This window comes from Arachis hypogaea, chromosome 9 (genome assembly GCF_003086295.3).
Source record: "Arachis hypogaea cultivar Tifrunner chromosome 9, arahy.Tifrunner.gnm2.J5K5, whole genome shotgun sequence".
Taxonomy (NCBI): Eukaryota; Viridiplantae; Streptophyta; class Magnoliopsida; order Fabales; family Fabaceae; genus Arachis; species Arachis hypogaea.
Window position 1 is genome coordinate 116,966,218 of NC_092044.1, and position 26,457 is coordinate 116,992,674.

Here is a 26,457-nt window from a genome sequence, read left to right on the forward strand (position 1 = left end):
TGACAATATCTGAAGGCACTGTTGGTGTTCATGGTTCTTTTATTTTTTACAAAATTATATTTTTCCTCGTATGATATATTTATAGGCTCAAAGACGACGATGGTTCATGATAATGCCCAATGATGTACATGTCAAAAATATATTGAGACAGTTATGCTGTGATTTTAAGTTCATCACTTTCCTTCCCCTATCTCTCTTCCTTTCTATCTCTCTCTCAAATGCATACACACACACGCACTAAATTTGGTGTTGATGTTAGTGCTTGCGATGATGATGATGATGATGATGACGACGATGATGAAAACTTTTATTGTGGAAGGGTTTTGATGAACATCACTGGCTTAGTAACTGCCTTTGATTATTTATATATACTATGAGATCTGAGGGCATTTTTCTCTCTAGTTTTTACTCATAAATTTCCCCAATTTTTGTACCTCTTTTTTACACCTTGTTTTCGATCTATAGTTTATGTACTTGGTTCAGGTCTTGTTTCCTTTGGAAAAAATGAGGTTCTCTTTTACAATTAAAAACCTTTCTTTTGAAAAATGATGCATGCTGCATGGTCAAATTGCCTTTAGTTTGTCTGCATTTCATGTAGTAATTTTATAAAGCTATATATTCTCCATACAACTATTTTGCTTTAAGAAAAAACATTTTTAATGCATCTTATCTTATTTTGTGGCTGGGGTGGGGGGGGGGGGGGGTGGGGGAGTTTAGAAATTTTTTTTTCTACATGAATATTTGATCCATATAAATATACAATTCTGAGCTGCTTTGGTTCTGTTTGCGGTTGCCTGCTGCATAGTTCAATGACTATATGAGGTGGTTTATGTGGCTTATTATGATTTTTAGGTTACTTGAATTTTCATTTACTTACCTTAGTGGCTTAAACTTATTATCATTTTACCGTGAGTTTTTATGTAAAACTTTTTTGAACTAGATGACTGATGACTGAAAATTTGTGGTTTAACTCTCATATGAAATAGTGTAACCGATAGCAAATTAATTGTTTTAAACTTTTGCCCAATGATGGAGAAAACCACTATTGAATGTCTACATGGTGTTGTTCATAACTCGAGCTGCATAATTCTCTCCTTCTCTCTCTCAGTTACTTGTTTACTCTCTCTGTGCGTAGATTGATAGATTGATAGATAGATAAATATATTGTATCTCTTCCAATGGTGCTTGAAGGCTGTGAATCAAAACTGCTGCAATAGCTGTAGATGAATAATGAATTGTAATTAACTATGAACCTGAGGGCTCTGGATACCCTTTTTCTGTCTAAGTATCTGCGTAATTTGATTTTTGGTGCTCTTTTTTCTATAAGTTATGGATTTGGGATATTTTGGTTAGCCACAAATTTATCTTTTATGCTTCTACAGTTCTACATGCATTATAATTAATAATTCTCTACTCTGCCCAATGATGGAGGAAATTGACTAATGAGCGGCTGCACAGCTTAATTCATAACCGGATGTATCTCCACTGCCACCTCTATCATCATCATCATCATCATCATCATGACTATCTTCTACCCTTTCTCTCTCTCTCTCTCACACACACACACACACTCTCTCTCTCTTTCTCTCTGCTTCTGTCTATGTGGGTGGATGTGTAAATGGTGCACGAAGGATATGAATAAAGCTAGCTGCAAAAGCCGTAGATGAATGTCATTTAGCTATGAGATCTGAGGGCATCTCTGAGTTCAAAATCTTCTTCCTTCAAGGAGCATTGGTAAACTTAATTTTTCATTATAGCAGATGACAAGTAAGTGGTGTTTCTGCTTGATGCATTGTTTCATTTTTGGATTTGGTCTGATGCATATTTTATAGTATTTTTTGCTCTAGTGATGGTGATTGCAAGAGGCTTTTGCCTATGACCATGTGTGATATTCCTATACAATCAAAATTTCATAATGACGAATGCTTATTGCTCACAAGAGCATTTAACAGGATTCAAAGCCACTCCATTCCTTCTGCCTTTGTAATAAAAAATTATTATTATTATTATTATTATTATTATTATTATTATTATTTTGGTGAAAATTGCTATTATTTTTATTTATTATTTAGCCATTGATTGTTGTGAATCTTTGTTTTATCTTCGCCATCTATGTTTATACATGCTTAATCTCTGCGCACCATATCAAAAGTTAATTTATTACTTGTCCTTGTAATAATATTATCAAGCAATAGATTCATTGATAACATCCAGAATCATTAGAGAAGAAACTACACTTGATAATTGCTACTATATTTATAACAAATATTGGAACTAAAAGGTTATGCCCAATGATGTTTAGTGTTTAACACAATGTATTGAGACAGTTATGCTGTTGTATTCAGTTCATCACTTGCCTTCCATCATCTCTCTCTCTCTCTCTCTCTCTCTCTCTCTCTCTCTCTCTCTCTCTCTCATGCATACATATACACATTCAAATGTTGGTGCCCATGTTGGTAGGCTTTTGATGCACACCACTGGCTTAGTAGCTGTCTATGATCATTAAAATTTTGTAAGCCATGAGATCTGAGTGCACTCTATATTTTTGCCCTCTTATACTTGGAATTTTACGTGACAGGGTTTATTTGGTTTTGATATGATGCTGTGACTTAAATATTGCTTTAGTTATCTTCATGGCTTAAATTATTAGTGTCTAACTTTGATGATGCATCAAAATCAAGAAAATTTAAATTTAACGGCTAAACTGAAACATTGCCCAATGATGGAACAAACACTACTGAAAGGTCACATGATGGTTTTGTTCATAACTGGAGCCTGCACCACTCTCTCTTTCTCTCACTCAGTCACTTAATCCCATTCTCTGTTTTGTGTGTGTGCGTGCTCATATGCCGCACGTGTGTATAAATATATATATATGAATTATTATGTATCTTCCAGTCCAGATGGTGCGTGAAGGCTGTGAATGAAACTGGTGGGAAAAAGCTGTAGTTTATTTGTAGTTAAGTATTAAACCTGAGGGCTGTCTATTCACTTTTTTTGGTTTCATGGCTTTGTTTATAACTGGATGTGAACCACCACCTTCTTTGTCTGCATTGTCATCATGATCCTCTCTGCTGGTTGTAAATTGTGCATAAAGAATGTGGGTAAAGCTTGCTGCAAAAGCTGTATATGAATTTGCTTTTGGCCATGAGATACGAGGGTTGTGTTCTATTTTCATCTCACCTCCCCACCACCCCAAAATTAATTGGGTGCAAAATCATTTTCTTTTAAAGAGCCTTCCCGAGAACAGATTATCAGAAAATTGTGCATTGCACTTATGAATCTTATTTTTCTTTACTCTGATCTGATCATCATGGCTGGATGCTTTATTTTGTTCCTTTTTTGAACTGCTCATTTGCATAGTTATTAGTTCTTTTTTTGCCATGGCCTTATGCTTATACCGTCAATATTCCATAACATTAGCTTGTTTATCATGCTTATACCACATTTGTGAATTAGTGATTTATGTTGTGTTGATGCTTAAATAAGCAATACTTTCAAACTTGGACTGAATAATTCGGATGCATCAGCTATTGTTTCAGTTTGAATAAGTGTTTATAGGTGAGTATATCTACGCGACTACACGTGTCTCATTTATTTGTTCTTCTAAAAACCTAAAAGCTATATTTTGTCCAGATCTAATATTTGATGCATCTTTTAAGTAACAAAATTTTCCAACATTCTACCCGATGTCATAACCACTTTTTGATGTGCCCAGTGATGTAATATTTCGACATGATGCAAAGCCTCTCCAGCCCTTTCTCTCTTCCAACTTCCATCATTAAGTAAGCTGCTGCTGTTGTTGTGTTGTTGTTCTTCTTCTTCTTCCCCTTCTCCTATTCCATCCTCTTATTGCTATTGTTATTATTAGTACTCTTATTATTATTATTCTTGGCATCACAATTGGCGGTGGATAGAGATGGTGGAGGTTGGGGTGCTGTGTTCACTCACCTTGATGGATGTTGAGAGGCTTTTATGGATTGGCAAATTGCTAGTCACTGAAATCTGAGGGCACTGCTAGCATTCTCATTTAAAATAATTTTATTAGCTTGTTATTGTGTCATACTAGTTTTTTTTTTAAAACTATTACTTGTACTGGTTTGCTATTGGTCACATGCAACCCAGTGATGGATTTCATTACTTTCCTTAATGTCGATACATCATTCATGAAACCCTAAATTCTATAGCCATTGAAATTTAGGATTGCTCGAGTGCTCATTGTTCACATGTCGTATGATGTCTTCATTCATCTTTTCTTTATTTATCTATTTTTGTCTAAATCTTTCACCATATGTTGTGTTTTTGTTTGCTTATTTAGCTTCAAAAAGATCAAATGATTGAATTTTGCTAAAGGAACATTTGACCAAAAAGAAGTGCTTTATTCCCTAAGTATTAAATGATTCTTGTGTAATTACTTGTACCTGCGCTTCATATGTTGTTTTGCTTTTCCAAAACATAGGAAAATAATTCTCGGTTTAAGTTTTTCAACTTCTGACTATCACATCTAGTTTTGATTATCTACATATCCTGTTATTTTGCACTTGATTAACCTGTACTATATTAGGACCTTTTATAGAAAGCAGGATAAAAATTTTACGCGTGTTTGGATCAGTTGTTTTTTTGTATCTGTTGTATTTTCTTGTTTTTATTTACTTTGTTCCTGTGAACAATTTATGTCATCTGTGACGTTTTGGTGTCTTAGTTGAGTGCTTCAAATCCTGGAATCTTTCAAAGGGTCAAGGGTCAAGGATGCTTGGTTCCAAGGGATGGTGAATTTGCATCATCATGTCTTCTTTTGAACTGTGTGGCTCAAGAGACCTATGTAGCAGACAAACGAGAAAGGGTCCCACGAATTGAATTCAAACATGCCTTATCCTGTTACCTCCTCTATGTAAAAAGGCATGTTCATGCATTCCTTTGTTTTGACGACCATCATAGACAATTAGTAAAATGTACAAGGAAATTAAAAGATATGGCTTTGATATGTTTGACTATAAAGATTGTTATGCACAATTGTAATTGATGCAACACGCTGCTGCTTGTAATTTCTTGTGTCATTGAAATCTGTTAATATTTTACTTGACACTCCTCCTTGATGGATTTGACTTTTCAAAGATGCAAAAGTTTAATCAATTAGCCTCTGTAAACATCTCCTCAAAAGTGTGTTGTTGAAACGTGTCACTTAATTCGCATCTTTATGTGCTTGACTTGAATAAATAATTAGTTAAAAATTTTGACGATGCTGCATTGGTTCCTAACCAGTCCCATGTCACCTGTCGGATGAAATAGGCTACATCTCAGCAGTGGCTAATTCTAATGCAATTATTATTCTTAATATTTGGATAGCATTGGATTCAAATGGAATTATTGCTCAACAACGAAGTTCAATTTGGCCATCCCTATGTAGAATGGCATTTGATTTTAAATAAAATAATCTTGGGGTAGTTGCATATGGGGTAGAAACATAACAATTAATGCTTGAATAACTAGACGCATTCTTGTCAAACTTAATGATTGAAGAGCATGTGTCATGTGACAACATTTTCTTTGGCCATGCGTGAACTTGCCGTATAAAAGAATGCCCAAAACAATATACAACAAATTTGATAATCAATATTTTAAGGGTGCTGATTCAAAGTTTACAATGATGGCGCATTATATTGGTGATTTATAAATTATTTGTTCAATGAAATTTTTCTGTTAGAAATCCTAAGGCAATGATTAGCGTAACTCGAAAAAGAAATATGTTGAAAATAATATAGCCATTATTATTTATTTATCAACAAGAGTGTATTACAATAATCTTTTTGCTATACAAAATTTAAGGAGAAAGAAAGAAAATTTTATATTAAAGAAACGTTTTGCGGAAAATGAAACAAGCATGTGGCTTTATAATCATTATTAGGACAAGTTGATGCTTAAACTCTAAGTAATATTAGAGTACAATTGTTCCAGAATTGCTTCATGTCTTCATCTGATTAATTTAAGGAATAATGTCTGAAGAGTGAAGAAGATGGATTCTCAGTTTCTAAGTTGAATAAAAGAAAGGAAACTATGGATTGGCATGTTAAGTGTTTTTGTCTTGCATGAGTTATCAATTAAGTAGATATTGACTTCAACAATAAACTATTCATCCTATTTCTTCTTTCAATTAACAAGGTCTTAAAAAAATGGAAGACATACAACAATGCAAGTGGATGGTCAGTCTATAAAAAATGCATCACATGCCTGCGAGATACATCTTTTGAAAAATATATTTAATGATGTGCATTGTAAACACTTAAAATTACTTATTTTTATGTATCATAGTTAACATCATTATTTTTATGGGTTTAGTTAATTAACATGTGTCTTAAAGAATACAAGTTAAAGATATAAATTAAAAAATTTGTAAAGAATATAAAATTTAACTTTCGATGTATTTATTATGTGTGTATTAAAATAAAAATTTTAAATTTTTTTACTACTAATAATCTTTACTTCTTAAGGCACATGTTATTAGGCAAGTCTTATTTTTGTTCATCATACGTAACATCATGAAAATATATATTTGAATTTAATTTTGATGCTCGGACACAGTTATACAATTATATTTTTTTATGACAATTCATGCGATTAATGTGAAAGGTAGTTATTTTTACTGATATACTGTTATGTAATTAGATGTATGTGTAAAACTATTTTATATTAACAGTGTATCAAAATTAAATTTTATATATTTATTTATTATTATTTATCAATGCAAATAATCAAATATATGAATGAACGTTGGGGTGCGTTGTGATTTTATTGAGTAAAATAAACTTTGCCAGCCATAAGCCAGTGAATCAATGTCTCGTAGTCATTGCCTTGAGAATTGAGATTTATATATGAGTGGCCTTAGCTTGTCAATTTGTGCTTAATTAAGTAAAAATATTGTGGAAACCACAATCACATGGCCTATAACTTTATACATTGCTTAAAGAATAAAAGGAACGCATGTAGCTTGTTTAAGCACTAACCTGTATATATAAGTACATGAGATTGTTTAAGACTGAAAAAACGGGTTTCCTCATAGTTGTGGGTTGCCTTGCCACACATTATATTCATTTCATCCTTTTCTATTAATTACTATAAATTATTTTATATTTCCACTATTATTTCTTTTCTTTTTTCTAGAGAACAAATAAATTTGAAGATAAGGTGCCACTCTGCACCAACTAATAGCTTGCTGGAATCTGTAATAGTCAGAGTTGAATGTCCCTCTCACAAAATAAAATTGAATGATGAAACATGCATAATAAATTAATAATCATTAGACAATGAAATTTTCTGATTTTTCTATACCATATATATAAGAAAAGCGAGATGGATTTTTTAACATTTAAAATATATATATGTTCATACCAATGTGCAATATAATTGGTCAAAATTAAACCAAAAATGAACCAGGAAAAAATTAAAGCATTTTATTTCTTATAGTTAAAGCTACAGATATGGTGCCAAAATTGAATTAGAGTCTAGTTTAATTTGTCCGCATCGATATCATTCAGTGTTGGTGGACTTAATACGTCATTGAAAGGTACCCCTCATTCAGAACAATATGGTAGATGTTGAAATATCTTGTAGAGCAGTGAGTGAATAATTGTGGATCACTGATTTTCCTTTTTCTTTTTAAACAAATATTCAATATTATGGCATTGTTAACATACACTTATATAGGTGTATAATGCATCTTATATTACTTTGCCGAAACAATATTATAGGCACTCCTAATTAATTAACTTTTTGGAATGTAGTGATACATTGTTGTGGACAAGTCATGTACGCTAGGAATAAAAAACATGTCAATAATAATTTATATTTATTAGAATTTATATATATAAATTAACATAATTTATATTTATATTGATCAAATAATGATCAAAATTACTAAAAAATTACTAGCTTCTAGAGTATCTGAGAAAAGAATTCACAAGATGTATGAAGTAACTTGGTAACGTATCACCTTGTTATTAATTAACCACACAGGAGGAAGCATAAGCCTTTTTATTTAAGGGCTAATTGAAATAAAATAGGTTAAGAGTCGCAATCTATGAGAGTTGAGTGTCACATCACAATAATAATGGCAACAAAATATGTTGATGACTCATGAAACTGCTACTTTGCTTGCGCAGCCCTAAATTCAATCCTCCAATAGAGAGACATTAGAGATACATTGCACTTTTGCAAGTAGTTTTTAATAAATAATTAATTATTAGAATAATGCAATACTTCTATTATATTTTTTATAAATATCAAATATGTTTTTTTTTATATATAGTGGTTAGTTAATAGTTGATTTTTTATGTTTACATGGTATAATTATTTAAAAATTATTTATTTCCCACTCAAAAAAAAAAGAAAAGAAATGTTTTTTTTTTTAAATATTTTTAACTTTATTTTAACATATTGATATTGTAAATTTTGACTTTGTTTAATATTTTTATGTTTAATTGTTTATCACTATTTTTAATTCTTTCAACTATCGTTTTAATTATACTTGGATTCATTATAAATAAAATATATCAATGTATTCGGTTTTACTTTAATATAATATGTTTTAAGAATTTAATTAATATATATCGTAAAAATACATGATAAAATTATTATTAATAAAATATTTTTTAAATATATTTTTTAATAAATACAAAATCAATACATTAAAAATTTTAATTTTTATATTTTTAATAAAAGATTCTCAATTTATAATTATAATATATATTCTTAGACCACAAAATAACTAAATTCATATTTTAAAAGAGATATTTAAGTAATTATATTATATATACTTTTTAAGAATTATTAATGAACCCATGCCTATCTATAAATAGGGGCACATTGTCAATTTATTGATTCTAGAAACAGCGAATATTAATAAAGAGACCGAGCCAATCACTAATGTTTCACCGATCTGACCCCGCCATCCACGAAAGACTGCGTCTCCCCAACCCCCATAATAATTTCTTGACTTTATTTCCGTTATTTCTTATATTTGAAAAAACAAAAGAAAATAAAAAGATAAAAATTATTTATATTTCTTAAGAGCTTCTAGAATCTAAATCAATAAGTAGCTTAGATCCAATTAGGTTTGTTTGACTTACGGAAGAAAATATCTTCCCATACAAAATCTCCCATGTGTTCTACACATGCAACCCTTTGTTTTCATTTTTGCTTAGGCATTGCAAAATACCCATAAACTATATTAAAGTTTTAAATTAGCATTTTTTATTAAGTTGATATAAACTCTATAAGTATGGTTGTTGTCTCAACATAATAAAATACATTTTTTATATGTTATTTGATATTTTAGACAAAATAAAATACATTTTTTATATTTATACTAAAATAATAATTTTATTTTTATTATTTCAGTATTACTTTATCACTATTTTTATCTTTTTTTATTATTTTTTTAAATTATCAAAAACTATTACTATCTTCAAATCAAATTTAAAATGAACAAAAAATTTAAATTTAAACTAAATTCAATATTATAAAATCAACAGAAAGAAATTTTATCTTATTCCAAAAAAAAAACAATACATAAATTCAAATTAAATTCAGGATGTATAAAATTAACAAAATATTTTCAATCTTATCTCAAATAAAAAAAATACGGATTTAATTTTTTTAATAAATAATATTTAAACTGACAACATAGAAGACAGAAAAAAAAAGTTACCTGCAAAAGAGGAGAGGATGAAAAAATGTTGAAAGAGAAATTAGTTAGAAGATAAAAGAAATATAGTTGTGATTATTGAAATATTGAGGAATAAAGCTATTAAAAAAAACCAGTATCTCAAGTTAAAAATTTATATCTCAACAATCAACATTTAAAAAAAATACATAATAAATATTTTTTTATAGGTAATTATGTATAAATGTGTTCTTCATAATTTTGTGCAGCAAACAAACATTAGATATATACTACTATGTCCATGTCTTGATAAATATATATAATAAAACAAATAGTTAAGTACAATTTTGGTTCCCAAGGTACGGATTGAAAATTTTTTCATCCTCAACCTTTTTTTAAATATAAAACCGTCCTTAAGGTTCAATATAATTTTAAAATCGTCATTCGAACTAAAATACACTTCTTTTCTTCTTTAGAAGCAAAAATAAAAGATACAGAGCCCAACCACTGCGCATCCAACTCTTCCCCTCCTACCTAGACTCCCCCTCCTTCCTCTTCTCCACCGTTAAAATCCCTCAAAAGTGAAAACAGAAGATACAGAGCCCAACCATCGCCGTATGCAACCCTTTCCCTCCTACTTGGACTCCCTCTTATTCCTCTCTCCCACCGTCAAAACCCCCTGCCACATCATCGCTGCCACTCCCTCTCACTCCATCGAGCAATCTCTCCACAACGCGCAACACCTTGCCCTCGTCGTCACTTGACCCTCGCCCTTGCCCTCCCAGCACCGCGACTCGCACCCTAACCTCACCGTAATTCTCCCTCGCCTCGCAACACCTCGCCCTCGCAGCGCAGAAACTCGCACCCTAGTTCTTTCCTTCCTGACTCCTTGCCTTTTCTGCCTTTTGGCTTCTTCAAATCAGATGCTAACTCCATGATAAATTTCTCGAATTCAGCCTATTCACTATTCAATCTTAATTCTAATAGCTCATTGGGCCTTGGCGTGTTTTAGAGGTTTCTTTTTGCTTTCTTTTGTTTGACTTGTAGGGAAGTGAAATTTCAAGTTAGTTATGCGATGAGTCTTGGATATGATATGTGTTATCGGTTTTTGTGTGCTTGGTGCCTCAGTATGTTTCTGTAGTGTGATTGCTAAAGGAATTTTGGAGATGATGCTAGTAAGTGGTGGTTGTGTCCTCGTATTTCTCATCGTTATCGGGTAGGTAGTGGTTGTGTTCCTCGCGTTTTCAGCATTACCGCTGCGCTTCCTTTCCCCTTTCCCTTCCCCTTCCCTCCCTGCCTTCTGTCGCCCTTGCCCTCCCCTCCTCTTTCCTTCCATCTCTTTCTTGTTAATGTTTGTTTTTGATAATGATGATGATGATTTTTTTTGTTTTTTGTTAATGATGATGATTTTGGTGATGAATTGTTGTCTTGATTTTGATTTATTTAAGGTTGTTGTTGAATGTTGTTTTTTGGTACATATGGTGATGGAGTAATAATGGATGAGGTGGTGGTGAGAAGAGAGAGAAGGGATAATTTTATCATTTAAAAAATTAATTTATCTAAAAAGACTATTTTAAAATTACGTTAGATTTCAGAGACAATTTTATATATAAAAAAAGGTTAAAAATAAAAAAAAATCAACCCATATTTTAAATATCAAAATTGTATTTAACCCTAAAATAAATGTAGCCTAACTGTATGCTAGAATAAGTATTCCATAACAAATAGATTATTTATCATGATAGTAAATCTAAAAATAAAATTTACAAATTCATTTTTTATTAAACTCCGAACTTCTCACAAATTTTCATTATTTGAGAAACCGTTGTATTTTAATAATATACGAGTGTTTCAACCCTTTTTATATGAGAATGCCATGTAGTTAATTTTTTTTTCTTTTTGTAAAATTTTTAAGATTGTCACTGCTCCCTAGTCAGTAATATTTATATATTCACAAAAACAAAATTCTTAACATCATCAATTTATTACTTAAATTATTTTGGTCCCTCTAGTTATCAGAGGTAGCGACACCCATCAACATTTTATCTTAGCCTTATGTACGAACCATATTTGTCCAGGTGTCAAAGGTGGACCCCACGTGACCGCAATCCAGCACGTGGTGGCCCATGTAAAAGTGTAAAACAGTCTCCCAACTCCATGTAGCACACTATAAATTCCTCCCCTCCCTTCAGGTGCTGATGTACAGTGGGGACAGCATAAGTGTCTCTGTCCCAAAAATTCAACGGTTCAGATTTCATCCGTACCTTTTTCATTGGGATCTACACCGCTGAAAGCCCTCTGAATCCTCAATCTAGGTCCTTGCCACCGTGTCCGCTACGTGTTCGATGCGTGTTCTGCTTCCATAAACCACATTAATTATTAATTATTTTTCACTAATTAACTGCGGATTACACTTTAAACTTTACATTAATGATTTTTTTTATTTTTTTGTTTATGCGTGGTTCGCTTTTTCTTCTTCTTTTTTTTTTTCTCTCTCTTTTCTTTTATTCCTTTTTTTTGGGTCTCTTTTTATTGCAACCACCACTAAACGCGGTGCAATTGTGCCCCAATAAAATCCCTCTCTTTACTAGGGTTTCCATGTTTCTTTCTTCTCACTTGTCCCCGCATTCTCTCTCTCTAGTTTCTCTCACTCCTTGTCTGGTTCTCTCTGTCTCTCTCTCTATCTCACTGGATTCTAAACTCAAATTGGGTTCAGTTGAGCTGAAAAGTTCCGGAATCTGAGTGGGGGAATCCTTTGGAATTTGTGGGAAGTCTTGTGTGCTTTTGATTTCTGGGTTTCCAAATTGATGTTGATAGAGTCTACAAATTGGTCTCTGAAGTTTGGGGTTTTCAAATAGGCGAGGTTTTCTTTTGAGGCAAAAAGTCTTTGAAATCTAGTCCTTTCATTTCTGGGTTCTGAAATAGAAAACAGAAAGTCCTCAACTTGGAGATAAATCTTGGATTTTGATCGTTCTTGAGTGTGTTCTATGTGAGAATGCCCGCAACGGACTACCAAGGTTCGTCTCCGTCATCATTGTCCCATTTCGGCCGTTCATTTCTGAACATCCACCGTGATCATCAGGTTCACTCCATGGAAGGTTCAAGCTTGGAGGTGGAGCTGGAATCGTTTCAGCAACACGTGACTGACCAGTTCCTTGAGCTGTCGTCGGTTAGCCATGAAGAATTGGTGTCACTTTCATGGGTTGGGAAGCTCCTTGATTCGTTCCTGTGCTGCCAAGAGGAGTTCAGGGCCATCCTCCACACCCACAAGGTGCTTGTTTTAAGGCCACCCTCGGATCGCATGGTGTCTGAGTACTTTGAGCGAAGTGTGAAGGCCTTGGATGTTTGCAATGCAATCCGTGATGGGATTGAGCAGATTCGCCAATGGCAGAAGCTCTTGGAGATTGTTCGTTGTGCAATGGGAGGAAACCAGAGGAGCATTGGTGAGGGTCAATTTCGAAGAGCAAAGAAGGCTCTTATTGATTTGGCAATTGGTATGCTTGATGATAAGGATTCTTCTAATGCCTCCATTAATGCACATAGGAATAGGTCATTTGGCCGCAGCACTGGTGGTGGTAGAGACCATCATCATAATAACAATCTTCACAATCGATCGTTGGGGCATTTTCGATCCCTTTCGTGGAGTGTTTCTCGAACTTGGTCTGCTGCTAGGCAGCTCCAAGCAATTGGGAACAATATGCATCCGCCTAAGGCTAATGAGCTTGTGGCTTCCGGAGGCCTTGCAATGCCGGTTTTCATCATGAATTCGGTGCTTTTGTTCGTCATGTGGTGTCTTGTGGCTGCAATTCCCTGCCAGGATCGCGGCCTTCAAGTCCATTTCAACATTCCTAGGAACTTCTTGTGGGCTGCTCCAATGCTATCGCTCCACGACAGGATCATGGAGGAGTCCAAGAAGAGGGACCGGAAGAATGCGTGTGGCTTGCTCCGGGAGATTCATCAGATTGAGAAATGTGCTAGAGTGATGAATGAGTTGGCTGATTCAGTTCAGTTCCCATTGACAGAGGAAAAGGAAGCTGATGTTAGGCACAGAGCTCAAGAGGTTGCACAACTTTGTGATGCTTTGAAAGATGGGCTAGACCCTTTGGAGCGCCAAGTTAGGGAAGTGTTCCATAGAATTGTGAGAAGCAGAACAGAAGGGCTTGATTCTCTTGGAAAGCAAAACCTTGCTGATTAACCTTTTTTATGCATACCCTTTAGTTTCCATTGTTGGATTTTGCTTCCTTAGAAGCTGAGAATGGAGATCAGAATTGTAAGGGGGAGGTTCTTGTATCTAAGAACCGTGTAAAATGTATAGAGCTTAGAATATTTGATGTGGATCCTTTGTGATCTATGCTGTTTATTGTCCTCTCCTTGGTTGTTTTTCTTTTTGTCTTGTGATGTTGCTATTGTATAATCAATTTTCTCTGCAACTTGCTGCATTCTCATTGTAGCAGATTTTGTTAATCGATGTGTGCTAGACACATTTTCCTTTGTGATATATGCTTACAATACGCGTTCTTTAACTGTAAGATGCATTGAAGTTGATCAAAACTCAGGAATAACTCTTTTATTCAAGTCAGCAAGTATGCAACAAAACAAACAACCTTTCGTTTCTATTTATCTTTCTCTTATGTGTTATCATTTCTTATTCAGAATGACATTTGATCATTTTTAACAATTGTTCCTAATTGTTCTAGGTAAGAAATATGTTAGAGCAGTTTTTCCTATGGTGGTTTGTCTTCAAAAATACCTAACATAATGAATAATATGCAATTGTAAAAAACTTTGAACCATTAACCAGAAATAATACATCTTTCTCATTTTTTTTTGTTTTATTTGCACCGGCATTCCCTCCTTGAGATGAGAATAAGTGTTCCAGACGAATAATTAAGGAGATTGAGTTTCTAGTCAAGTCATTCAAGTTGACTTTGACTTGGTTTATTGCCATCCATAATTGAATTCCTTGACAAGGGGCTAGTTCAGGTCAAGGTCAAGATAAAACTTATGACCTTTATTAACGGAATCAAGATTTGCCACACATTATCTCTAAACTTTTTCAACACAAAAATAGTAATGTTCCCTCTACTTGAATTGAGCTTATATCCCAGTCGAGCTTCAATAAAAAAAGGTTAAATAAATGCTGCTATTGTGCCATATTGAACTTAACTTGCAGTGGAACTTCAATTAAAAAAAAAGGTTAATCAATGCTGGCCAGCAAATTAGGAACAAATGAAAGAAAGTTTGCATTGATTTACCTATAATTTAAATAAGAATATTATTTATCTATTTTGGTCCCAAAGAATTTCGAACCAAACACTTTAGTTCCAATTAAAATTAATTACTCGATTAGTCTCTAACAATTTACTCCATTAGTCACTTAGGTCCTTTGCTCCGTCAACTCTAACAGAAGACAAAATGGTTCCTGACAACTCTAATATGAGACAAAATGATCATTCGGAAACGACACCATTCTCTCCCAATTTTCATCATATCTCGCATAACCCTAACATTCATATTATCCTTCTTTACCTTCACAGTCTTCTTCTCTATCTTTTCCTTCCTCCTCTTCCGCTTCAAGATCAAGCCATGGTGTAACTGCCACGCGTGTCGCAGGTACCTCGACATGTTATGAACCACACACTTCCTAAATCTCTATGATTGGTATACCCACCAGAAGTATCCACTTCCACGTCCTTGATAACAACATCACCTCCAACCCTGACAACGTCCACTACATCCTCAAGACCAAGTTCAACAACTACGTCAAGGGAACGCCTTTCTCCACTCGCCTGCAAGCAATATAGATTGTTGGATATTATGACATCATGAGAAAATTCTCCTTCGACATCATATGCAAATTCTCATTTGGAATGGATCCCAAGTGTTTCATTCATTCTCTCCGGAGTTCAAGCTGGCAGACAGCTTCAACCTCACATCCAAGCCATCAGTATAGTGAGAAATGTCGTCGTCACCGATCATATGGAAATTGGGATTATTGAACATTGGTTCGGAGAAGAAGCTGAAGGAAGCGATCAGAGTGGTGGACAATGTGGCCATGGAGATGATAGGGCAGACGAGGAAGGAGATGGCGACGACGACGATGGGTCTTAATAAATCAGACTTGCTGTTTAGATTCATGGGATCCATCAAAGACGACAAGTAAATGGGAGACATAGTCATTAGTTTTCTGAGTATGAATTGATTGAGAACAAATTCACGATTCTTTTTCTTGTGAACATTGAAGTTACATAGTGTGCATTGTGTAGATTAAAGTTGCAGAGTTAGACTATTAAGTTTATGCGATATATGATAGAAATTGGAGAAAAATGGTGTCGTTTCCGAATAGAGGGGTCATGGACCATTTTGTCCTCTGTTAGAGTTGACAGGGACTATTTTGTCCTCCATTAGAATTGATAGAACAAATAACCTAAGTGGCGGACGGAGTTAATTGTTAAAAATTAATCGAATAATTAATTTTAGTTAGAGACTAAAGTGTCTGGTCCAAAATTATTTAAAAATCAAAATAAGTAAATACTCTTTAAATAAAATAAGTTATCCTTTATATTTTATTTTTATTTTGCATTGTGATACTTTAATTATTATATAGAATATAAATCTAAATAATACAGTTATATCTTATCTCTAAGTGTTAATTTAATGTATAAAAATGATAACATAAAATATTTTTCTATTTTACTCAAATCTAGCAGTTGATGGCTGAAGTCACACTCAATCAATTATAATATTATGTTCCCAATTCTCCCATAAGTGTAAAATAGGTACAACGTTTTTTTTTCCTTCTCTCTTTCCATGTTATCAACTGTCCTACTTAAACAAATCTACCTATAGTACTTGAGGATTTGATTTTCTCTTGATGATATCTCTATGAAATTAGTTAAGATTGCTATCTTAGTATGTATTGATATATTGAATTCAGGCCCCTCAAACAATGGTTGGTGTTATTAGGATCGGATGTTTTAATTTTTTTAATGTGATAGTTAAAGTCAAAAGCCGTTATCAAGTGATAATCATGTAAAATGACTTTTGAATTTTTTGTGCTTCTCATCAAGTTACATGATCAAATTTTGTTTCCAAGGTAAGCGGCATTAATTGATAGTTACATCACTTTAAATGGATAAAAATAAAAAATATTGGATGACTATCAAAATTTATTATTTATTATTATTATTTTTAGTTATTAATTCAGTTTTTTTAATTTAGTGATTTAAGAATATATTTTTAGCTTATATTTTTAAATATTGATGATTAACTAATTGAAAAAAATAATAAATTTTGATAGTTTTCTAAAATTCCTCGATAAAAATTATATTGTTGGTTTTAGATGCCAAAGAATTTTTAGTCTTTTCTTATGGACATGGAAAGAATTTTTAATCTAATTATTAGTTTTGTGCCATCATGCATGAATTGTGGCCGAGTATGACATTCAAATGGTCTTCCTTCTTGCCCAAAAAATGGTGTTTCTCTCTGCCATCTTTTTATTTTCATTTTGCTTTAAGAAAAAAAGATTGTAATCTTAGAACAATGATTAAATACTCAAAATTAGATTTTCACAAGACATCGAGTTAGTTCTCTGAAAATATAGATATGCATTTAGTTTACATTCTATTAACTTTTCATGAATCACTAAAAAGCTAGCCAATGTTAAACTATCATAAATTAAGTTGATGAACAAGATTAGTCAAATATGTTATGAACTATATAGCTCTATGAAATTAACTTCCAATATTGTAGTTTGAGAAACCAACAAAAAAGGAAAATGAAAAGCACGTTTTATTAATCAACTCTTTCTGACTCTAATATAGTGTATGACAAGAAAAATAAGAGATACAAGCAAAGTTGATCCTCCTATGAACAATGGAGGACAAGGCTTCCATGGCTTTTTCGGAGGCTTCTTCTTCACTGCTGGACCTTCCTCTTCACTCTTATCTGGAACCTTTTCAGCCACAATTTGTTGTGCTGCCGGCTCCCGTTCCGGCTCGGGCTCTGGTGGCTTTCTATGAACAATCTCTTCTTCCTTCACCTCTTCAATTCCAACACCAAGCATCCCTTTGACCCTTTTTGGCATCACAATCCTCAAAACTGCTTCCTCTTGGTTATACTTGGCCTTGATCCTGTCCAATTCTATATCCCCGGGGATTCTAAACTTCTTTCTAAAGTCTTTGATTTTGAGGTCTTTCTTGAATGGCATCATCATGTCCATTTCCTCCACCTCCTTCTCCCCACTCACTGAAATCTCACTGCCATCTTCACTTATATTGATCTCAATGTTCTCTTTCTTGTATCCTGCATTAACATGCTAACAGGATCAACAATATCTTTATGCTAACTGTTTCTGTGGTTTGTGTTTGGTTCTAGAGATAAGAAAGAAACCAAAACATACATAAAAAGTGGAAAGTGTTAAAGGAACCTTTGAGGTGTGCAGTGAGGATGAACATTACATCAGTTTCTTTAGACAAGAAGAAAGGCCCTGCTCTATCTTTGGCAAACTGAAAATCAGAAATGGAAGTGGAATCATCTCTGATTCTCGTGATCTTCAGACCCAACTCAACCTCCATAGATGTTGATCCTCAATTTTTCTTGAAATAATGCATAATGGCTAGCAATTTAGCATAGTGCTATATAATTCAAGAACAATATTGTGCAAGTAAAGAACATATTCTTTTCTTCCTGCAAAGGGCAAAGCTGCTAAAACGTTGAAGTACATTGCTTCTCTTACTATTCTCATTTTCTTATTGCCTTTTAAGGGAATCTAGTGTTTAGAAAACATGGTTGCAATTTGCTAATTCCATTTAAGCATTTGTTACTAATCAATGAGTTGCTGTATATACAAAGTAAGATTTGAACATCCGATATCGCTTCGGCTAACTAACTCACCAAATGAACCCAAGTTGGTTAAGTAGGAAAATGACTATGATGGAGACTTTTTCACTCACATCACATCATCTTTTTCTTTTTCTTTTTATTTTTATGCTATGAAGCACAAACACTTCGTAGAATTGTCATATCCGTGTGTAGAACATATTTTGGACACGACATTTGTCGACACTTGTCTGACACCCAAGTTTGCTGTATCCAACCGTGTCTTAATAAAAAAAAAGAACTTTTTTGAATATGCTTGAACACACCTAAATAGCATGTTCAGCCTTTCTTAAAATTTGTGTGTCGACATGTGCCGTGTTGTCAACATAATTTTTTTTGACAAATCTAATTACTAACATCTATCTTGGGATAAAATTAGTGTAAGTTCGTTTTTAGGGCCCAAGAAAACTTGATTTCATACTGAGGCCCAATTTAGAATGGATCAGAAGCATAGCCCGATGTAGAAGAAGCCTTATGTCATGAATAATATTTCATCTATTTCTCCTTCTTCAGCCCTCACCATGAGTCCATGATCCCAAAAACAAAAATCTCCTTCTTAAGTCCTTTGTACATCTCTTATGTGTTAAGATCAAAATTGTCCTTTATGATTAAAATCTCAAGAGGGGTTTCTAACTTCAAACATACATAACTGTCTTTTTTTCTTCTTTTTGATTCTTCTTCTTTTATTTTAAATGTAGTGATAACAAAATGGGTATTCTTCTTGAATAGCTTTGATAACATACCCTACCATGCTTAATTGATGATTTGATGTACTACTACTCAATGAAGTGTGACCTACCGTGTTTCTCAAGTAAGAGGCACCTTTTCTAAAGGCTTTAGTATAAGTCACAAGGCATTCAAGATTTCTTTCGCAAAAGCATTGGTCGGTCATTAAACGCAAATGCGCGTGAGAGAGGTGTAACGGCCCTTCCTCCATTCCTATCACTTGGTGTGTGAGAGACATTCACTCCTCAAAACAATAATAACCAAATATCAAGAAAAAGAAGAAAATAATTGTCGGAAAATGTTTTTTAAAAATGAATTTGCAAGTTTCTTAGGCATAATTTGTGTATGCGTATTAATAAGTTATTATGAATAAGGTGAAAATTTACCTGCATTTATTTTTTTGTAAAATTAATAGTTGAAATTTATGTAAAGTTCAATAAATTTTTTTTAACAAAATCCAAAAATATATAAAAAAGAACTTAAAATGAGTGGTTGTGCATGTGTTGCATGTTATTAAAGAATTCATTAATTATATACTCAAAAACTATACCGTAATATATAAGTGATCCGTAAGAGACAATTTTACATCTTTTTAGAATAAGAAACTTTTACCCTGATCATTAAATTTGAATAAAGAAGGAAAAAAGAAATAAATGATAGACAAGAAAAGTGAATTCACAGAAAAATAAAAATTTGTAACGTGCGTGGACACTAATTTCGTCGATCTACAGTATAAGTCCATTCTTAGGGTTCATGGTGCTTTCAATGTTCATTAAATATATTTGTTGCCAATACGGGGTGCTTTCTTATTGGATCGGAGCACACATGTCTAATACTTGTTGCATATGATACAAGTGATTTTCAGTAATTGCTCCATCGCTTTCTGATGGAAATCACAAATAATCATGTGTGGATAAGCTTATCTTTGAAAAATTGAGAGATTTCATACCATATTTAAATTCTCAAACAACTTAGTCACTTGCAAGTTGCAAGTGTATTTGTTTATTAAATGTTATTTTAGGCAAGAATTTTATGTTACCAATTGCTTAAACTTTTTCCATGATTTAGTGGTTGCGAATATATCAGTACTTTTTGCAAACTAATTAATTTTGCTACCGATCCCAATTTTTTTAAGACAATATATAAATCAGAGTAATTAAAATAAAAACAAGAGTAAAAATCTCCTAAATTGTAAAGTAGTTCACATTGGAAAATTAAAATGTGGATGCAAATAGTATATTTTTTTTCCCTTGCCAAAGTAGTTCTCATTTTTGTTTCGTTTTAGCTCAAGTATCTACCTCGGTGGCTGTAAGTGGCTTTGTAGTTTGTATGATTCCATAGTTAATAGCTTGTGACAGAAATGTTGTGGTGACCGATACCTAGAGTAAGTAGTATTTGATATCTTGATGAACCCATCAAAATGGGACGGATCTATTTTTAATCATGGTTATGAGAACCGATTGAACTGGCCAGTTCAATAGATTAATCAGAAATTAACTATTAGACAGTTCAGATAAAAAATCAATTGCTAACAAATGGGTCAAAAAATTGAAAAAACCGATTAAAGAAAAAAAAAAGCAATCAAATAATCAGTTAATTAATTTAAAATAATAAAATATAAAAAATATTTTTAAAAAAATATATATTATATATAAATACTCTCAATTAAATATTTAAATTTTAAAATTTTTAACTTTATCCACCTAATAGTCAGTTTGATTTTCATAGCATTACTTTTTACATTCTCTGTGTTAGAGGATTCTTTCGCTTCTCTTAAATAGTTAAAACTTAAATCACATATGCATACAATCATGTTATACATGTATATCAAAATTAATCATAAATATTAATTATTAATATAAAATAAATATATAAATATATATTAAAAATAAATTAAATAATACATATAGGAATAGTAAAGCGGACCAGTCCGCCCTATAAACAAGACAAGCCGATCCGTCTTGCCAACTACGATGGGTTTAAAATGTTAGCCCGTCCTGTTTTATGGCAAATTTGCAAGTCGGCGGACTAGCCCGCTTGACTTTTTTTATTTTAAAAAAAATTTATTAAAATTAATTAAAAAATTAAAAATAAATAAAAAATATTCAAATTATAATATAATTTTTTTACTATCTTTTTTTATTTTTAATTTCAATAAAATTGTTCAAAATAATATTTATCAATAGAACTATTTTTATTTTAAAAAATAAGTCATAATTTGATCAAATATACAAAATTATAAAATAAAATAAATAAAGTTAATAACTAAAAGAAGAATAAAAACAAAAACAAAAAAAAGTATTTAAAAATTCTATAATTATTAAATTTATAATAGTAATTACTCTGATATTTAATAAAATAAAATAAAATTATTTGGCCCGACAGACTACGTCTCACCCTGCCAAAATCTGCCAATTTAGCGGTGCCAATTTGACGGATTCCAAATCCTAACTGACCCACCTTAATGAATTTAACGGGTCGATCCAACAAATTCAACCCGGACCCCTCGTAACTAACTATACAAAGAATATTTTATGGTACTTAATAAATTTATGTCTAATTTGTTTAAAAGGTAAAAACACAAGAGGTGAATCCAACCTTTTTATATTTGTGTCATATAGTAAAATTAAGTATTATAGAAGAGACCACGATACAAATTGAATAGCATCCCAATAATAATAATAATAATAATAATAATAATAATAATAATAATAATAATAATAATAATAATAATAATTTTATATAATATCGGTAATCAACAGAGTACATATACAAGCATATATTGGAAGCAAATAAAGCAATAACATTCTCCCAATAAGTAGATACAAACCACACACAGTAGTAGAAGTAGTAGTAAGCTGGAAAGATAAATTATACGGAAGATACATAAAATCGAAAAGCACAATAATTCAATAATATTATTGTTGTACGTATGTATACGTATACGTATGTATACACATAGACGCGTCAGCCAAAGAGGTGGTGCTTCTTCTTGCCATGAGCTTCTTCATCTTCCTCTTTAGCTTCCTTCTTCTCATGATGCTCATGGAAGGCAAAACCTCCAGATCCCACTGCAGCTGCTGCTGCTACCTCCTCTTCTATCTTGTGCCTGTGAGCATGCTCGGGATCTTTCTTCGCCTCGTGCTTCTCATACTGTCCATGTCCAATTTTCAAAATTAATTAATTCATGCAAACAAAAATTAATTAATTAATTAAGAAAATGAAAATTACTTACCAAGGCATAGGCACCAGCAGCTGCAGCACCAAACTCACCGAGATGCTCAAGCTTCTTGTGGTGCTTCTCTTCTTTCTTGTAGTCAACCTCATCTTCATTTCTTCGATCACCGTCATCACGCCCATAGCCACCGCCATAGCCACCGGAAGAAGGTTCATCGCTGGAGTAAGCTGTCTTGTTGTAACCGCCAGATTCACCATAGCCACCACCGCCAGAAGGCTTATCGTAACCACCTTGATCGCCATAGCCACCAGACTCACCGTAACCACCGGAAGGATTATCATCGTACGATGATGGCTTGTTATAGCCACCGCCAGAGCCACCGTAACCACCAGTTTCCTCGGAGGAGTATGATGATGACTTGTTGTAGCCAGAGTCAGTGTCTAAGGGTCTGTCTTCATCGTCTTTGCGGTGGTGGAAGAGGCCTCGAGAGCGGTTCTCGTCAGACATGGTGGATTGAGAGAGAGAATAAGAATGAAATGTGTGAGTGTAAGGTAGGATGGGATTGGTGGTATGTGATAGGTACCTATTTATAAACGGATATCATCATGTTAATTGCATGAGACCAAAAACAAAATAAATAAACAAATTCATGATCTACACATCACATTTTTTCTTATATATTCTTGTTTTCTATTAAAATGAAGAGCAATGCTAAGAGACCAACAACTTATGTGATTGATAGCAATCAAATAACTGTTAATGATGATTTAATAATGTGAGATTGATGTGAAATTTTATCCAATAATTTATCTTTTTTTATTGGTTACATGTTGGCCAAAATTCAATATAATTACTGGCTCTCTAAACCTTTTCTAAAATTAATTATAAACATTAAAAAATTTACTTTTATATCATAAAAAATGTGCTAATAATTTTTTCCAAAAAAAAAAAAGAGAAAACAAATAAAATCAAATTGAAATTGTCATTTCTAGTGAAAATATAAATAATTTTGGTAAAGTAGCTAAGAAAAAAAAAGGAAAAAAATTGAAAGGAAAATATCTTAGTCCCCGGCCCACATGTTTTACTTTTCTCTTTGGAACGGAGACTATTTAATATTTATGTAACTTTCTTAATTTCTTTTTACTTGTAGTTGTAATTTTTTTGGATTTGGATTTTTTAAAATTTGAATTTTATTTTAGAGAGTAAAGTGTGATCTCTTCATTGATTTCATAGGTGGGACTAAAAATAAATATGAAAGAGAAACTATTTAAGGGTAGAAGATCATACTTTACTCTCTAAAGTGAAATTCAAATTTTAGAGGATCCAAATCTAATTTTTTTAGTTTAATAATTTAATAATTTATTTTTAGTTAAGGATGTTAATAAATTGGGTTAAGACGAATTTAATTAGGCCCGAATTCAATCTTAAAAGATTTCCATATTTATTTTAACCTAATTTAAAATAAGTTGGGTCGATTAATTATAAAATTAGTATATATAAATTTATAAATTTTTTATATTAAAATAATAAATTTTATTTTTAAAAATTAAATTTTATAAATATTATATTATATTTATGTTAAAATAAATTATTTTAAAATAAAAATAATATTATATAATATAAAAAATATTAATTAAAATATAAAATTATAATATAAGATTACTAATTTTATTCTAAAATATATATTTTTATTATAAAAAATTGCTTTGGATCGAGTAAGGCAACTTGAAGCATAACTCGAACCCAAGTAAAAAATAAATCGAATAAAAAGTGACAAAACTAAATTTGGCAAAATATATCTTAGTTTTGGGTCAAATTTTACCTAGGATCAGATATTAAATACGTTTATTTTTAGTCTATATTTTTAAATATTAATCTTTTAGCATTTTTAGTTAAATTTTTCGAAGTTTTTTTTTAAATTTAGACTCTTTCAAAAAATTAAAGATTAAGAACATAATTTTATAATAAAAAATTAATCCTTTATATTTGTTCTTTTATATCTGCATAAATAAAGAATGAATGGTACGGTGTGATAGATTATATAGCACATGAAAATGGGACAATTTTTTCAATAGACTAATAATTAATTTATTATAAATCAGAATTTTTTTAAGAGTTTATTACTAATAAATAAATTATTATATATACAAAATAAAATTTAAATTTTTAATATTTACTTAAATAAACGAATTAACTATTAAACCAATCAAAATTAATTTCCTTTTCTTTTATTCGGTACACATTGCATTGCATTTAATTTTGGGCCATATACTATATATCTAGATATAAGGATATATTTTATATATACGTACATACATGATACAGGTGAAACAATAATATATAGTTGTTTAGAATTTATTCCCGCGTACAGTACAATATAAAGATTGTCATTTAATTAGATAGGGTTGTATTAACAGTGCAGATAATTAAAGTTTGATATTATTATTACAAGTTCTTGAAAATGATTAAACTTTCATTTTTGTTATTATTTCGTTCACGAGCTGAAGAATATATATATACACATACACACTTAGATATATAATATTTTTGTTATACATACACACACATTTTGAAAGTAATGTTATCCATTAGAATTATCCTACATGTCCTTTTCAATTAGTTGTAATTTTGGTTGTTCGTTTCATTTCAAACGAGTGCATGACAATTTTTGTGGCTCAACAATTTATAAAAGTAAAGAGGAAAATATAAATTGATTTTAGTTAAAAACATAAAAGCAAAATATTAAACTTACATTTGGAATTATTATATCAACTTTATTTACTCTCTTCATTTGATCCAATCTTAATTGTGAAGGATGTGTATTATTATTCATTTATTCCATTTTAGATGAGGATACAATGTCAACAATTTTTTCATAAATATGACAAAATTATTCAATGAGTTAATTTTTTAATTTTATGGTCACTCAATAAGAAAAAAAAAATTACATCAATATTGTTAACATGTGTTATTTTAACAAAAATCCTTTTCATTTATTTTACTTTGGAGGTGATAAAAGCCCAAAGCGTTGTAGAAAATGGAAGTGGATAATGTAGGCGGTGAGTGGGACCCATTTGAATGGAAGTTGCAATTTCAACAGTCTGAGGTGTCGGCAAGAAAGGATATTCCATCCCAAGAGTCATGAGATTCAATATATATTCCCCTTTTTCATCATATTATTTTTAAAACATATCCATTTTTGACAATAAAAATAAGAGTTTAATTTTAATATATTAGTAATATAAAATATTTTATATAATTATATTTATTTTTTTAAATAATTATTCATATAATTAATGTAAAAGATAATTATTTTTATTAATCTGATATTATATAATGGAAAAGTCTAGGGGACCAGCAGTTTTATTGAATTTTGGCCAACATATAACCAGCAGGAAAAGGTGAGTCATTGGATAAAATCTCATACTAATCTCACACCATCAAATCATCATTGATGGCTAGTTGATGACTAACAATCACAAAAATTGCTGGCCCCCTAACATTGCTCTTATATAATTTAATACATATATAAAATTATTTTATACTGACAATACATTAAAATTAAATTTATAAAAATAATAATGAAATATCATTTTATGCTCATACGCACTAAAGTAGTTTGTATGGAGGGCTGCAAATTGTCTAGGTTCACCGGAGTTTTAGATTTTTTTTATTCTGTTCTTTACATAAAATATATTTAATTATATTTTAAACATTATATATTTAAGAATATTAAGTTCTAATTAAATAATAAAACATTTGTTTGTATGAACAAATATTAATGTTAACATCAATTACTCTTCGCTCTTCACCAAGAGAAATCACACCATATTCCTTAATGTCACTTGCTTGCTTGCTGTGCCTGTCTCAGTATCTCCCTTCCCTCAAACACTGTTTACTAAATTACTGTTATTATTATTAAAATATCATTCTACTTAAGATGTAGAATTAATTAAATTCATAACAAGGCTTGATTATTCGAAAGTATTAATATTGAAGAATGTGACTGATATGA

At 31.6% G+C, this 26,457-nt stretch overlaps 3 protein-coding genes and 1 long non-coding RNA gene across 4 annotated transcripts; 2 read left to right on the plus strand and 2 right to left on the minus strand.

The window, feature by feature from the left end:
- The first annotated feature begins 1,417 nt into the window (after positions 1 to 1,417).
- LOC114924482 (uncharacterized) lies at positions 1,418 to 5,085 on the plus strand. The gene is made up of 2 exons (XR_003811837.2): positions 1,418 to 1,767; positions 4,703 to 5,085. It is a non-coding gene; the product is annotated as an uncharacterized lncRNA (long non-coding RNA).
- Positions 5,086 to 11,865: 6,780 nt separating this feature from the next.
- Positions 11,866 to 14,156, plus strand: LOC112712441 (protein ROH1D). The gene has a single exon (XM_025765334.3). The coding sequence runs from the start codon at positions 12,654 to 12,656 to the stop codon at positions 13,851 to 13,853; it is 1,200 nt and encodes a 399-aa protein (XP_025621119.1). The 5' UTR covers positions 11,866 to 12,653; the 3' UTR covers positions 13,854 to 14,156.
- A 3,275-nt stretch (positions 14,157 to 17,431) lies between these two features.
- Positions 17,432 to 18,391, minus strand: LOC112712442 (uncharacterized). The gene is made up of 2 exons (XM_025765335.3): positions 18,087 to 18,391; positions 17,432 to 17,962 (listed from the first exon to the last, which is right to left on the minus strand). The coding sequence occupies exons 1-2, from the start codon at positions 18,232 to 18,234 to the stop codon at positions 17,457 to 17,459; spliced, it is 654 nt and encodes a 217-aa protein (XP_025621120.1). The 5' UTR covers positions 18,235 to 18,391; the 3' UTR covers positions 17,432 to 17,456.
- Positions 18,392 to 21,982: 3,591 nt separating this feature from the next.
- LOC112712443 (uncharacterized) lies at positions 21,983 to 23,662 on the minus strand. Its single transcript, XM_025765336.3, has 2 exons — positions 22,500 to 23,662; positions 21,983 to 22,417 (listed from the first exon to the last, which is right to left on the minus strand). Exons 1-2 carry the CDS (start codon positions 22,947 to 22,949, stop codon positions 22,232 to 22,234), a joined length of 636 nt encoding a protein of 211 aa, XP_025621121.1. The 5' UTR covers positions 22,950 to 23,662; the 3' UTR covers positions 21,983 to 22,231.
- Positions 23,663 to 26,457: the final 2,795 nt, after the last annotated feature.